Source organism: Natrix helvetica (assembly GCF_964273705.1).
Source record: "Natrix helvetica genome assembly, chromosome: 1".
NCBI classification, from domain to species: Eukaryota; Metazoa; Chordata; class Lepidosauria; order Squamata; family Natricidae; genus Natrix; species Natrix helvetica.
Genome location: NC_138548.1, coordinates 164062146 through 164077584, shown reverse-complemented (window position 1 = coordinate 164077584; position 15439 = coordinate 164062146). Strand labels below are relative to the sequence as shown.

General features: G+C 35.5%; 1 protein-coding gene across 4 annotated transcripts in view; it reads right to left on the bottom strand.

The window, feature by feature from the left end:
• Window positions 1–15439, bottom strand: part of METAP1D (methionyl aminopeptidase type 1D, mitochondrial) — a 93607-nt gene that overhangs the window by 18474 nt on the left and 59694 nt on the right. For all 4 annotated transcript variants that reach the window (XM_081932224.1, XM_081932226.1, XM_081932223.1 and 1 more), the window contains 3 exons: window positions 8917–9065; window positions 8065–8107; window positions 1734–1897 (listed from right to left, as the gene is read on the bottom strand). In XM_081932224.1, coding sequence (XP_081788350.1) covers window positions 1734–1897; window positions 8065–8107; window positions 8917–9065 — 356 coding nt within the window. The remainder of the gene's footprint in view (window positions 1–1733; window positions 1898–8064; window positions 8108–8916; window positions 9066–15439) is intronic.

The window sequence follows — 15439 nt, the reverse complement described above, 5'->3', positions numbered from 1 at the left end:
CGCCTGTTCCTTTGGGTAGATGGTGTCAGAGAATATGAAAAACCCTATAATGAAACCATTTTCATGATGGAGAAAGGCTACTGGAGTTGCACTTGCTACAAAGAGGCTCAATTATATGAGTAATTGTGATAATTTTCTACATTCATAGCCTTCAATGGGGGGGAAAAAGAATGAGAGCCACAAAGGAAAATTACTTTAACAAGAAAGTACAGAGAGTAAAAATGGAAGAAGAGACAAAAAAAAAAAAAAAGAGGAGGGGGAAGGGAGAGGGGGGAAAAAGCAAGGAGGGGAAAAAAGTTTAAAAAATAGATCTGGTAGGAAGGAATGGCAAGACAGGGAGAACAACACAACTGCTCAAAAAGCCTGTGTGCAGCTGTGTTGCACAATTAAATTGAATTTTTTTTCCCCCTGCAGTTGATGAATGTGACTACTGCAAATGTGCCTCTGTAGTTAGCTATCATTTGTTGTTCTGTGACAGGAAAAGGATAATTACCTCTCAGAGAGAATCAAAGGCTGACATGCCCTTTAGACACTGCCATGAATGCCGTGTGCTCGAGAGAACGCCTGAATAAGAATCCTGTCTTCTCTGCCCCCTTCGACTCGAGCATAAATTTTGTTAAAATGCAAGCGCACCACCAGTAAATTTGTTGAACTCTAGGTGTTCAAAAATACGGGAGGTGCATCCATCGACTCATCCCATTTGCAAAAATAAAACTACATTTTGAATTCGCTTCTATTATATTCATGGACAGTAAGATAGTGAGATATGCATTAAATTTCTTTTCCCAGTAGGGGTCTGATTCAACATTTCCTATGAAAGAACAGAAAAGACACTATCCTTTTTCCCCAGGCTAGTTAGCCTATAATTTAAAACTGTCAAAAACACAATTTTATACAAAGTCTTCAATAAAAGCTTCTCGGATATAACCCAAAGTGGTTTTACTAAAGTTTGATTCAGACTCTGTTACAATATTTTTAAAGCTATAAATACATCAAATGGATATTTTGCTGCTCTCTTTTCTTATTTTTTGTAAAGCATTTGGGGGAGGGGAGGAAGCATAAAAATAGCATATTCTCAGGATGCTGAGCAATGCATGATTTATAGCCTTAAGATACATATGTCTCTCCTAATAGCGTTAGTAAACACGGGCAAAAAACAAGATGGACCCTTACAAAAAGTGACCCGTGCAGAAATTATGAAAAACCTTGTTAATATATTTTAATCAAGTTGAACGTGATAGGCCAATATATCATTATCAGGTTTTACCAAGGTCAGAAGAGAACACCCCACCCCAACCCGGAGTCATCTTTTCTTTTTACACTCATGCGTTTTTGTCATAAAGGAGAAATTTTCAAGGCCTTCAACACCTTACTTGGCACTATTTGTAATCATGCAAGAAACAGATGAACTTATATAAATCTCAATACAGCCATATTGTATTAATGCAGTCCAAACAGCTAGTGATTATATTGGGTAAAGGGCGAGTGCAGTTTTAGAAATATTTTGTACTTTTTTTTAATTTTTACAGACAGTTTCCCTCACCTGGTCTTGCATAATCTACCATTTAAAATCTTTTCTAACCCCGTTGGGAGAACAACGGAGTTCATGTGGTGATATCAGACTGAAATGATGGTTCTGAATCATAAAACGTGCCATCAGCTTTAAACCAAGCCACCAATAGCCTTTGTCCTATTTGGGCAGCTTTCCCATTACTCCTCAGCATAAGACTTACCTGATTGTGTTTCCAATTACAGAGAAAGGAGCCCCAGGTCTGCAAACTGCAATTCCTTCATCTCTGCATTTCCTGGCAATCTCCACTAACTTTTGACCGGCTTTATCCACATTCCCCACTAGCAGCGTTTCGGATGTATCACCATGGTAGCCGTTAAGAAACACCTAAACAGATGCAGAAATGTAAAAAGAAACACTTTTACAGGCAGGGACTCTCGGATGGAAGTTTAATTAATTGGGTACACCTTCGGTGTATTTCAGGGGCAGTTCAGCGTAACTTGCAAAACCCAAATTAAAAAGGGAATAGACTTTTGAAAAAGGAGGGGAAAGAACAGTAAATTGCCTCTATAACTCTTGATCACACAAGCAGCTCTGAAGACAGCATCCCAAAAACATTGGCGGCATAGGTTTCTTTCCCAGATGCAAGCCACAAAAACAATAATTTCAAATTAAGGCTACGGTTCTGTACAATTAGGTTATGCAGGTTCCACTGATGTCCGTAGTATCGCATAGTGAAAAAATAAAATTTGTCAAGGCAGAAAGATTTGACAATGGACAAATCCCCCAGTAAGATGGAACAGCAAAGGTAGGGATTGGGAAGCCGCATCCACTGTTTTAGCCACAGCTGGTCATCAGTGTAAGGCAAGTCATCTGTATGTCATCCGTACTTCTCATTTGAGATTCTTTCCTCATTTACTGACAAGTGACTGAATTCACACACATTTTAATCTCATGATTCTTGCGTGGACATTCTCCTATTATCTGTTATGTCAGATTAGATCTGCTTATGATAGAAATTATAAAGTAAGCCAGTTAAGAATAGACAACAGTAGGCCTGGCTTTCAAGAAGATGTTAAAAGATACAGCAGGCAATACTTACGGCCTATGGAACAGGTTACAAGTTTCCTTTAAAAATCTATCATGAACTACACTTGTCATTTGCATTAGCACATGTGCAAAATAAATAAAAAGCAAATCATTATGCAGAACAGCAGAGGGCACTTATTCTCATGCAGCCAAGCCTCTATTTAATGGACTCCCACAGCAGACTTTGGATCCAAATTTGCATCCAAACATTTTCCCCAAATAAAGAATAATTCTGCTGCATCAGAAATAATTTGGGTGAGGCAGTTACATTTGTTTTTAATTTTGCCGCATTCATAGCAATTTATGTAATACGTGCATTGGTATAATTAAGCAAAATGATAAATTATCACAGTGGTGCTTTCATATTTAACAGACATTTGGGAATAGTGGAATCCCTCCTACCAATGGTCTATTAAAATTAAGAGATACTATATTTGAGAACTAGGCTAAGTCATTATCGGTATGAACAGCTATGCTTTCAATACCTTTGGACTATTTGATTATTAGATTAGATTATTAGATTACTTAGATTAAGCTAGCATTTATAACTAATTGTCATTTGGTGATTTTTTAAAAAAAGGGTTATTTGATAGTCTTCTTTCATAAGTCTAGACATGGATTTTTATGCAACAGAAAACAACATTCTCAGACATAAAAATATTCCTCTTGTCACTATGATTTTATGGAAGTGGAACTTTCAATAACTGAAAGATTTTATGTTAGAGTGTTTTATAGATACCTCAGTGGATGAGGATCTTAGTGCTAACCATGGTAAAGCTTTACATCTGGAATTAAAGAACTGATCAATACGAGTAGCTCAGAAGCATTGTTTTTGGCTGCCTCTTGCTTTCTTAAATGTTCCCTTTTAAATTAATGAAAGCTAGTAAACACAACCCCATGCAAAAATCTGGGATATTCTATACCAGCTTCCATTAAAGTACTCCTTATATACAGAGAGACAGATTCTCAAGTAAATATACATAAAATTTGGTCATAAGAATAATTGATTTAATTTGCTAAATTATGATTGTCTATTAACATATAGAATAATCGTGCGATCATTATGAGTTAAGAGCTGTGATGGGTTGATGACCACTAAAGTAAACTAATTCTTTAAACAACACATGAAACTCAGGTGACTGAAGTAAATGAAACACGTTTCAAGATACTCGCTATTTTTTCAAAAATAAGTGAACTTTAGTTCATTCTTTAAAAATCTGCAGTTACACTGTGCTTCTGTCTCTATCTGGGAAGTCAGGGGTTGGGTTAGGGAGGGTTAGGGTGGGGAAACGGGGGGTGGGTGGGGGGAGGGGGAGGGGAGGGAGACATAAAAAAAAAAGAAAAAAAATCTGCAGTTACAGAAGAGCATTTATATTTGTTTGATTATTTAATCATTTTATCTTGTGTAGAATCGCAAACAAATTATTTTAAAATGTCATGTACTGTAATTGTCCCGTTTTGGGCCCATAATAGTTTTTTCTACCTATAAAATGGCCTAGTTAATGCTGTTTGTAAAGATCAAATAATGCTTCCTCAAATTCATTAAATTCAGCAAATTATTACAGAGAAGCAATCTTTTCAATCTTTATACAAAAAGGATAAACAATAATTGTAGAAGTGGTTTTCCTTGGATGTTTAATATGCCATCATTTTACTGTAAGAGCAAAGATTTTCTGCTAAGGAAATATTTGAAATTAAAATTAAGAAATGGTTAGATTGGACACAATGCATGTCACTTCAAAAATAAATTTATAATTAGCAAGATTTTTTTTCATATGTTCATTTAACTAGAATTTATTGAGAACGAAGCAAGTAAATGTGGGCTGAAGTGCAAGGCAAATATATATTTTTTTGTATTTTCTTATTCAGCTGCAGCATTTCTGGGCACAGCTTTTTTTTTTTAAATAGAGGGAAATAGTCACATATGGAAAGGGATTAAGCTTCCACTCATTGCATGCTGGGGTCTTCATCTGGGTAAAATGAAAACATTTAAGAGAGCAGCATTCATATGCTGAATGCACTGTGTGATTTGACTCTTGCTCTCAGTTTCAAATATGTTTACTCAAAAGGAAGTGGCACTGCATTCAATAGAATTCACATCTTATTGCTAGGAAAAAAATGGGTGACTCCTAAGCAGGGAGAAACTGGCATGAGCTATAAATCCAATGAGTGGAGAAGTGGTAAAAATCTAGTACATGCAATCTCAGAAGATTTTAGTTTCCATGGCAAGCATAGGTGCTATTATGTATGGTTGCCCCAAAGGTGCCTTCCTCTTGAAAATGCTTTGCTTTCTCATCTAAGAAGCTTCTTCAGTTCTGACTCAGTCAGAACTGAAGACAGCATGTTGGATGAGAAGTGAAAAATTTTGAAGGAAAACACTAAGAATGTCCAGTTGCCTTTTGAAAAGCATATTTGGGACATAGCTGCCATTGAAATTATATACCTAATTCAAAGAAAACCAAGAAACAGTGAACATACACAGGAAGTGGTAATCACAGGTAGGAAGCAGAACTGATTACCTTGCCAGATCCGGAGAGAAGCTGAACTTTCTATTTTTAGTCAGTTCCTATAGCTTTCATCATGCAAACAGCTCTAGTGACCCACTATGTGCACTATGACAACTACAGGAAATGTCTGAGTATAGGGTGTTCAAGTTTTAAAAGGAAAAATCCTTAGGCAACAAGCCCATGGGAGAATGTGCAAGCCACTGGATGTATAAATAAATGAACAACAAACACCTGGACCAGCAATGCACAGCTGGAGGCCCCAGGACCATGTATGCCTCTCTCCAAGTTTTGAAAGCTGAAGCCTAAAAAAGGCCACATGCGTTGCCCTAATGCATACCGTCTGATGTCCTGAAGGTGTTTTGGATTATAGTTCCCACAAGATATAGTCAGCATGATGAATGATCAGAGCTTATAGGAGTCAAAACATCTGGAGAGCATCAGGTTGCCTATGCCACTGTTTATGAAATTCCCAACTCATTGCCCTAATACATGATAGCAAACCCTTGACATTATCCCATCAAAAGCATCTTGAAAATGTAGGTATTCCTGGGGAAAGGACACCTTTCACATAAATGTGTAGAAAAGCATTTTTCATAAAGTAAAATTTGGATCCCTCAAATGTGTATGCACAGTGTAGGTGGCCATGACTGGGTGAGGAACAAAATGTTTATTTCTTACTCAGTCTTCATTTTTTTTTGCTCCAAATCTTCCAATTAAGTTGATCCCACCCTGTCAGGTGAAAGATGCATGCTTAGCAGGGTGAAATATATTTGTATTAACTTGATTATAATGTATTGGAGAAATTGGGTGTAGGAAATTTTTCTCAACAATACATTTGAACTGGCGACCAGGACATAGTTACATTGAAGCAAAATCTGGTTTAGTGATAGCAGCGCTGGAGGCAAAAACACATCTAAACATGGAAGGGGCTACAGCCCCTCTTTATAGAGTTAACAAATTAAGAGTACATTTAGCAAGCAGTATCTGATTGCCTATAAATAACAACAAGTATTTGACTGGATATAGTACATCATGTATCTGTTGAAATCAATAAGGCAGGCAATAAGGGGATACCATGAGGTAATGGGGCAGGACTACAAAGACAATGGGGGTTCTGAGAAAACAAAGAGGCAGCATTTGATGGACATGTTTTTTTATATCTTGTTTTGCTTTCCAATACCTTGGCCTTCTAAATGTGTTATGGCTGAATTGAGAGTTTAGTTTCCTGGGAATGTATATTTTGGTGGGGGCTGATTTCAGCTCTCCCCCTCATTCTTCTTTATAATGCTTGAGATTAAGGTTTACCGTATATATACATTTTGAATACTTGCATTTAAAAGTTTTAATGTTGTACGGATTATGGTAGGCATTTTTAATCAAAAACTCAGAGACACAAAAAGGGACATGCAAAATTCCACATTCTGGTTATAGAACATACTGGTATTCCCCAGACATACATTGTTTTTCTCCCTGTATTGGTCAATCTGGCTATTTTGGTGGTGGGCTATAATTTTCTGAAAAGGACTCATCCAGAAGAAGGGGTTTCTGATATTCTGAATAAAATGGGATGTACTCCAAACAGAAACCCAGGAAACACTTTCTGGAAGATACACTAATGAAGAACGAAAATGGATGGATCAGCTTCTTTGGAGAGTAAATAATAATACAATGTTCTGGGGATGAGAACACATAATTTTGCACCCAACAACAAATTAATACTTGCCATAATATAATAATCTGTCTTATCTAAAACATAATCAAAAGTATAGGCCATGGCTACAATTCCTAAGTTACACACACAAAGAGACAAACATGGGCATTTTAGATCAATACTCTAAAAGTCACTATTAGCTGACTGTAAAAAAAAAAAAGCAAATACTGAGAAAGCAATAACTATGATTTAAAAAAAGACAGCTGAAAAAAGAAGTACTGTAGGATGGAATCAAACTAAAGCCATTATTAAAATCAAGGAAGAGTTTGCTTCAGCATTTATAAATTCAATCCACATAGGATTTCAATCTTCAACATTCTGGGGGAAATATATTCAAAATTTCAGGAATTGTAGAAAAATATGTTAATAACATTTTTGAAATATTTACTTTTTGTAAAGATATGCATATAAGGACATAAACTCATCATGTTTTCGTTGCTCATATATGAATACATTTTATAACAAATACTCATCATAGCAAATGTTTGTTTTTGTCCTGTTTTAAGTCTACATATGTACCTTATGCCCCTAGTGGGTTCTATAAGCCAGCTAAGTCAGGGAACTGGGTTGAAACGGAATCAGTCCCACGGGGATACCTGAGTACTTTGGATTAAGTGGGCTGTGGATCAGGTTGTGCATTCATGAGTAAAGAGTTCAAGGCTCTTACGCCACAAACAGAACACAACGCTACCTTTGAGGATTTTAATAAATGTAGGGAACACAGCCAGCCAAAGGGTTGCTGTCCAAATAGACTGACACACAGGCCAATGTAGCCTCTAATGACAGAGTAAGATAATGACAGGCCCCACTCAAAATCAGCAGGAAGAGGAAGATCAATCTTGGCAGAGTGAAGGAAAAATGCCGGCTTTCTTCATGTTAGCTCATCTCATACATATCTGCCTTCAGCTGCTGCCCCAGTACTGGGGCGCTCTGCATTAACTACACAGTGGATCAATAACAATTACATCTTCTCAAAAACATGACACATAGCAGGATTGGGCTGACATTTCACTTAGGCCAACACTGATCTCAGTGAATCTGATTTCAGCCTTAAATTCAAGTCAAGCCTAGGTCTAGTCAGAATAAGCACGGAGAGGAGAAAACAGCGATACAAGAAGAAACTAACTGCCCTTGCCTTAGCTTTGTAGTAAAACCTTTGCACATTTGTAATTTCGTGTTCTTCCTACTGTGATTATGAATTTTGAAAATCGATCCAAAGCAATAATAATAATAAACAAATTACTTACTGTGACATCAATGTTAATAATATCGCCATCCTGGAGAGGGCGGCTTAAGCATAATCAGAAAGGGAAGTGGAAAAAAAAGATATATTATTTAATGGTGACAGACAAATCTTAGTTAAGACAGGGTAACAAAACAAATACACTTTATCCCATTTACCTTAAAGCCACATGAAAAGCATCAATATAATTGTCAAGTAGAATGGAAGGAGGCAAAGGGGATAACCACTTTTAATATTGAGATTCCTACCAGTTCAAGTTAACCCCAAACAATAATTTAAATAAAAGAAAGAATCCATAATATGAAGCAAAGGAACAAAAATCACCATTATGATTATCTTATCATCATGGAAAGACTGACATTTGGCACCTCTTATTTTCTGAACAGGTAATATTAATTAATAATTAGCAACATATTCATGTACAATTAACACACACACTCCACCTTTAGATTTACAGAAAATTAGTATAATTTTTCTGTTGAGTGACTTTTCTGTTTTTGATGATATATCCCAGACTGAGGTACTGTACCATGCTGGGAAAAGAGATGGCGAAGCAATAATCTTTGCTTTTATTATTATTATCCCCCTTTGATAAGTGCCAACATCATTTTCTTACTGCACAGCAACTGGTGGGACTTGTTTTTGATAAAATATAGTAACCGAGCCTGGCTGCTGTATTCATCTCGATTCATTTGGGTTAAAGGAGAACTTCCATGCAAACTACATGGAATATGAAAAGATCTGTAACGTGGCATATTAAGTAGGCTGAATGGATAGTACGTCATGAGAGTGTAACGTGGAAAAATGACATAGATAGCCACATAATCTTAATTTGCAATAACAAAAACATGAGTACCTGTCAGGAATTCCATGGCTTACCACGTTGTTTACTGAAGTACACACAGATTTTGGAAAACCTTTAAATCCTAGAGGTGACGGGTAACCATTGTGCTTGATTATTTCATGGTGAACCAAATAATCTATTTCTTCTGTAGTCATGCCAACCTGAAAGATCACAATTTCAAATTTGTGCTGAATTAAGTGCTAGTGTAGTCTGCATATTAAATAAACATGGCTAAAGCTTTTTTTTTTCTAAACCACACTCTCTATTTCTATAGAGTCACTTAGTATCAATGCATTCTTCCAGGAAGCATCTCGACCTCTCTAGGACATCCCCCCCCCCAAACCATCCCCTTCCAAAATACCACTAACAGGCAAGGTCACTTCTCCAAGCTTCCTTTGATCTGATTTACATGTGTAGCAGAAGGTCAGGAAAGTACAATCAAATATATTCTACCACGTTTTATGGCAGCATACGTGAATGCTTCTCTAAATAAAGAGCTTGTCTCAAGTAAACAGCTACCTATTTTGAAACTTCTCTTCTCAACATAAAGTATTAGCTTTTTAGCTGCAGAGAAGATTTGAGATGTCAAACACTATTCCGTTGCTTCAAGATCTTTTGAGGGAATACTGCCACTACATCCTGCTCCAGCTGTAACTCTGACCTGAAGTGGAAGAAATGGATAGTGCAAATGGCATATTGTGTCATGCTCCATCCAGACATCTTAGAAGCTTCCATACAGAACAAGAAAGGCACCAGGAAAGTGAATCATTGGCTATAGAATAGTTGGAGTCCTAGGAAATACCCCATTTTGTCCTTGTTCACATGGTTTAAATGCATTCTGTCCACATAATCCTCTTTTGCATTCCCAGGCCACTGTCAGGCATAAGAGAAACACAACTACTTGGTCTCAGGCCCTGCTCGTCTGATGTTCTAAAATCCTGTGTGGACGTTGTTCAGAGTGCTATATAAATACAAGAAAACCATATGGTTCTCCTGTATTTTATTTTAACCACATCTGCATTTTCCCATACAATCATCTTTTTCTTAGCAGCTTAGGCAAAATAATTTTATTTTCCCACAATTTACATGATTTTTCCCTGTGCATTGCTGACTATATTACTCCCTGCCTTCAGAAATGCCATCCCATTTTAATATTTCAACCTGTCCCCTGGAAGCAGTGTCTATATCAATGTAAGCAGCAAATATTCCTATATTAGCATTTCCAATCCAGCACCCCAATTTTAGATATCTATCATTTCTAGAAACATTCATTTTTGCAGCTCAAATTTTCCAGATTTTGAGTTATACTGGAATTGATTATTTCTAGGAAGAGTGTGCAACAAAGGTCCATATCATGTTTGAATATAAGTAAAGTATGTGAAAATGAACTTTAAATATTATCATTGCAACTCCTTTTCCTGGAACGGTGCCAAGCTAGGAAATAGGTAGGGCTGAACTTTGAAATTTAGTAGAAAAACCTCTCTCATTGTCAAGAAGTGGCTTTGAGTGTTCCTGCGAAAATTGGCTGTGATTTGAATGAGCTATAAGCCCATGAATATGATACGTTAACAAAGGAATTATGATGGGTCTAAACTATCTGTAGCTTTCTTACTTTCCAAAGATGTGCAGTTACCTGCAACATAGCAAAAGAATTAGGAATTGGAAACAAAACTATTGAGGAATTCCGTTTTTCATTAAAATAGATATTGTGACTGAAGACAGGGAGAAACAAAGAGATAAGTTGTTATCCCATCATACTTGGATAACAAAGTTTGGGTAAAAACATGATGGATTTCAGCAATTTAAATCTATTACTTTTCTTTCACAGTAAAAATCCCATCAATTCCAGATATAGGCTGTGACCTCAGTGCCTTTTAGCTAAGATGCAACCTCTTAAATAAACAAGGCAACAAAATTGCTGTCCATTGGTATATATGGCTTAATTAATTCTCCAGTTATGTCCTTTGTACATATTTAATTCATATTTTATGAATGTGTCGGTCTATATGTATAATCTTTGGAGGTTTTTTTAAAGCTATGGTTAAAATAAAACCACTGAGTAAACAATAGTAAAACTGTAATAAGGAAAAGAAAATGATACTAATTATTTTAGTATACAAAATAATATATAAAACCAATTTATCAATTTGTATATAATAATGAAATGAAAATGCAACTAAATATTCGATTAAAATTCTGTGAAAATAGTTAATTGAGAGATAGGGAAACGTTTTAGGCATTAATTTCCTTGAATAATCAGTACAGTATTCAATATATAATGTTTTTTTGCTCAAAAATCTTGGATTTTACTAGTGTAAATCTGCCTGATTTTCTGTAACTGTATTGCTTGCTCCAATTTACTAATCCATACATATAATTAGCATTTTTCTGTGATTAATTTTGCTGCCATCAAAATTAGTTTCATTGATTGATTTGTTTTATGTACATCACACTGAAAAAATAACATGGATTTTAGATAAAAGGCCTGTTTAACCAATCTTTAGTGATATCTACAAATAAGACTATATAAGAAACATTTTACACACTATGTTAATCATGGATTTAGTAATTATTTCTAAAAGTAACCCAACTAGTGTTTGACATTACACTTGTAAATCTCGATTTCCATTAATATACTAAAATAATATTGTAATTGCTTTTTTCCAAAACAGACAGCATATTTGATAACAGACATTTAAACATTTTTACTTCCAAAGTTCATTTTAAAAAATGTATTTAATACTAAGCTTAAAGTCACTACTTGAAAGAGTCATTATAACATTATACACATGGTACTTATAATCTGCCATCTGAATAAAATGGAATCACTGCAGTTTGTCCATCACATAAAATCACTTTTTTCACATACCCTTGTTTACAGAGGTAACTAGCAATATCAATCTGCCTATTAAATCCTGTGCACACTATCAATCAAAACCTATTCACAAAAGCCTATGAAAAGTATGTTTTTGTAATCCATTCCTTTTAATCTTTATATTATGATGTTTTTCCTGATAGGCCAAGACAATTTTGGTGGTTGCTGTTTACAACTATTCATTCCAATATTTATTAAACTTGAAGACATGCTATTTAGTATCTTAAGATGAGTTTGCTACTTCCCCAGCCCAAGCCTTAGAAGAGTTTCTCCAAAAGTTGTCACCAATTTAATTCTTAACAGGAGAGTAGTTGCTTCAAAAGTAATTTATTGAAGTTTCTTTTTTATCAAATGTACTGCGTCTGAGGAGTCCTTGGTGCTCTCTGAGCTTGGTGGTTTTCTTGCAGATGTTTCATTACCTAAACTAGGTAACATTATCAATGCTAGTCTAGCACTGATTAATACTGATGATGTTACCTAGTTTGGTAGCGAAATATCTGCAAGTTAACCACCAGGCTCAGGGAGCACCAAGGATCCCTCATTTCAATTTTGAGCTGCACATATTTGACTCTATTGATAATGTACTGTCTTTTCTGGCTCTGTCCATTTGTTAGAATGTGATTCCTGGAAATGAAATTCTTGGCTGAAAAAAATTGCATGTTCTTGGTTTTAAGTAATCTTCTTTATTACTACCATTATCTCATTACCGAATCATATTGTGTAATATTGACATATACTGCAACATGAGTCTTTTAGGTTTTAGTCTTGCCTGTATTGCAAGTTCTACATCAATTTATTATCTGATAATACAAGATCAGTTAATTAACTTTGCTGGTGTGTCAGGTCTTTAAAGATATCTCACCCGGGATATTTTTATGGTTACCGTATTTTTCGGCGTATAAGAAGCACCTTTTTCCTTCAAAAAGAGGCTGAAAATCTGGGTGCGTCTTATACATCAAATACAGCATTTTTTGCCTCCCAAAGCCCTGCCCCTTCACCAAAATGGCCCTGCATAGCTTGTAGGAGGCTTTCAGAGACCTCCTGGGGGCTGGGGAGGGCAGAAATGGGCAAAAAATGGGCTGTTTTTTTGCTCAATTTTGCCCAGCCCCCAGGAGCACTCTATAAGCCTCTATAAGGCTATGCAAGCAATTTTCTTGACAAAAAATGAGTTTTTTCCTCGTCCCCCCCCCGAGCACTCTGCAAGCCCCCCAAAGGCTATTCATGCCTTTAAAAAAATACAGGGCCGTTTTCACGAAATACGGGCCATTTTTGGGAGGCTTGCAAAGTGCAAAAACTTTCTCCGCCCCTTTTAGAAAGCTCTTTAGTTAGAGTGATTGATGAGAATTAGATTGATCAAGTGCTGTGCCAGCAGAAACAAAGTCTTAGGTGCTGCAGATTGTCAGCAATTTCCTTCTCCAGCACATGGATAAATACATCTGAAAACATCTACCTACCTACCCTCTCTCCCTACCTACCCTCTCTCCCTACCTACCTACTGTATTTCTCTCTCTTTCTCTCTCTCTCTCTATCCCTCTATTTAACTACCTACTCTCTCTCTCTCTCTCCCTAACTACCTACTGTATTTCTCTCTCCCCCTCTATCTACCTACGTACCTACCTACCTACTCTCTCTCTCTCTCTCTCCCTACCTATCCACTGTATTTCTCTCTTTCTCTCTCTCCCCTCCTCTATTTACCTACCTACTTTTTAAAAAAATTGTCTTCAAATCCTTGGTGCGTCTTATACTCCGGTGCATCTTATACTCCGAAAAATACAGTATATCATTTTTAATAAATAAACCTGTGAAGTCAAGCATTGTTCAAGATGTAATTCTGAACATTTCAGGCTTCTTGATCATTTCAAGTTATTCCGTTTGTTTATTTTTTCATTGTCAGTCTTAAATATTTATTTCCATTAATTTCATCTTGGCTCTGTTTAATTTATAACCTGCAATTTTACATGATGTCATAAAATACTAGGTCTTCATTTAGCCACCTGCTATAATAGATGTTATTTAATATAGCTTTAATATATTTAATAAGAGAAGCATATCCAAGTCCTGATTTTTCCCTTTGAGTTTTAAGACTTGTCTCCAACTATGGAATGGGAAATATAATGAACTATAGCACTTAAATTTATATACCGCTTCATAGTGCTTTTACAGCCCTCTCTAAGCGGTTTACAGAGTCAGCATAATGCCCCCAACAATCTGGATCTTCATTTTATCCACCTCAGAAGGATAGAAGGCTGAGACAACCTTGAGCCGTTCAGAATCAAACTCCTGGAGTGAGCAGTGAGTTAGCTTGCAATACTGCATTCTAACCACCATGCCACCAAGGCTGTAATTAATCTACTTTAAATGACATTATTAGCTGTACATAACAGAATTAACTTCATTAGAAGCAATAGTTAATTAATGTGAATTAATAAATGCATGTATTAATAGATGCATTTTGCAATATTGTATTGTAAAATCTTTGGGGTAAATTAGGGTCCTTTCTGGTGTAATTCAATTGTGATCAGAGAGTAAAGCATCTATAGTTACCAAATTTAGCTGGAAAACCATAAAGACCAAGAATTTTATTTAACACTGAGTTCTTTATTGTTTAATCTTTTCTTTTTGAGGATTTTTTTAAATTTTCTTATTTTTGATATTTTTTAAGAAAGAAAAGAATTGTTTTAGTTAACACATTATATGATGCATCATTCCTCAAAGAGGTTATGCATTTATTAATTCATGAAATTTATTATCATTAGACTGCATGAAAATAATATTGATGAAATGAGCCTCTCCTTTTGCTGATTTGCTACATATACAATTTATACTGAACAATTCATTCTACATTTTTTCCTCCAGATATATCTGGTAATCCTCAAGAATTCTGCTTTTGTGAAGTTCACAATTTTTTACTTCTTTTGTTGTCAAAGATTCAAACATATGCTCTATCTCAAAACTCTTTCATTATAGCTATTTTCTTACAACTATCTTTCACATTGTATTTCTTTTAGTCAAAAGAAATGACATAAGTCTTATATATATTCAGGATTGCATGCTGATCCACTTATATGGTATCACATATTGATAAAAAATTCTCTTAATATTTCCCCTTTTGTATGCAAGCTGAATCTTGGATTTTGATTCACAAAATTAAGGAGATGTAGTATGATCATATATGAGATTTTTTTCAACTTTTCTAATGCTAGAATAAATCTCATATATTGTCATAGAATCGTATTAGATTGTAGGAGCTACCAGAAGCAAATGTATTCTGTGTAAGTATGATGTACAGTCTGAGAGAAATAAAAACATACCATAGTGATTCAATGAAGTGGAACTTTTCCCAACATTTTTTTAAATCTGAGGAATATAATTACCGTCTTTAACAGTATAACATATTCTGTTAAAAGTCACTCACGATCATGATTTCTCCTTTATCAGATTCAACAGTTACATTAAAGAACACACAGTTGGATTTCTTGATAGATAAATACATTTCAAAGAAATCATCCTATCTTCTAAAATACCTTTGATTAACATATATCTTCCATTAGCATGCTCCTTAACATTTAGGGTTTATCATGGAATCCAATGGCATGTTTGCTTGTCATCTTGGAAATTGTTTTTGCGGATGAAATAGGAGGGATGTGATCCTCCTTTAAG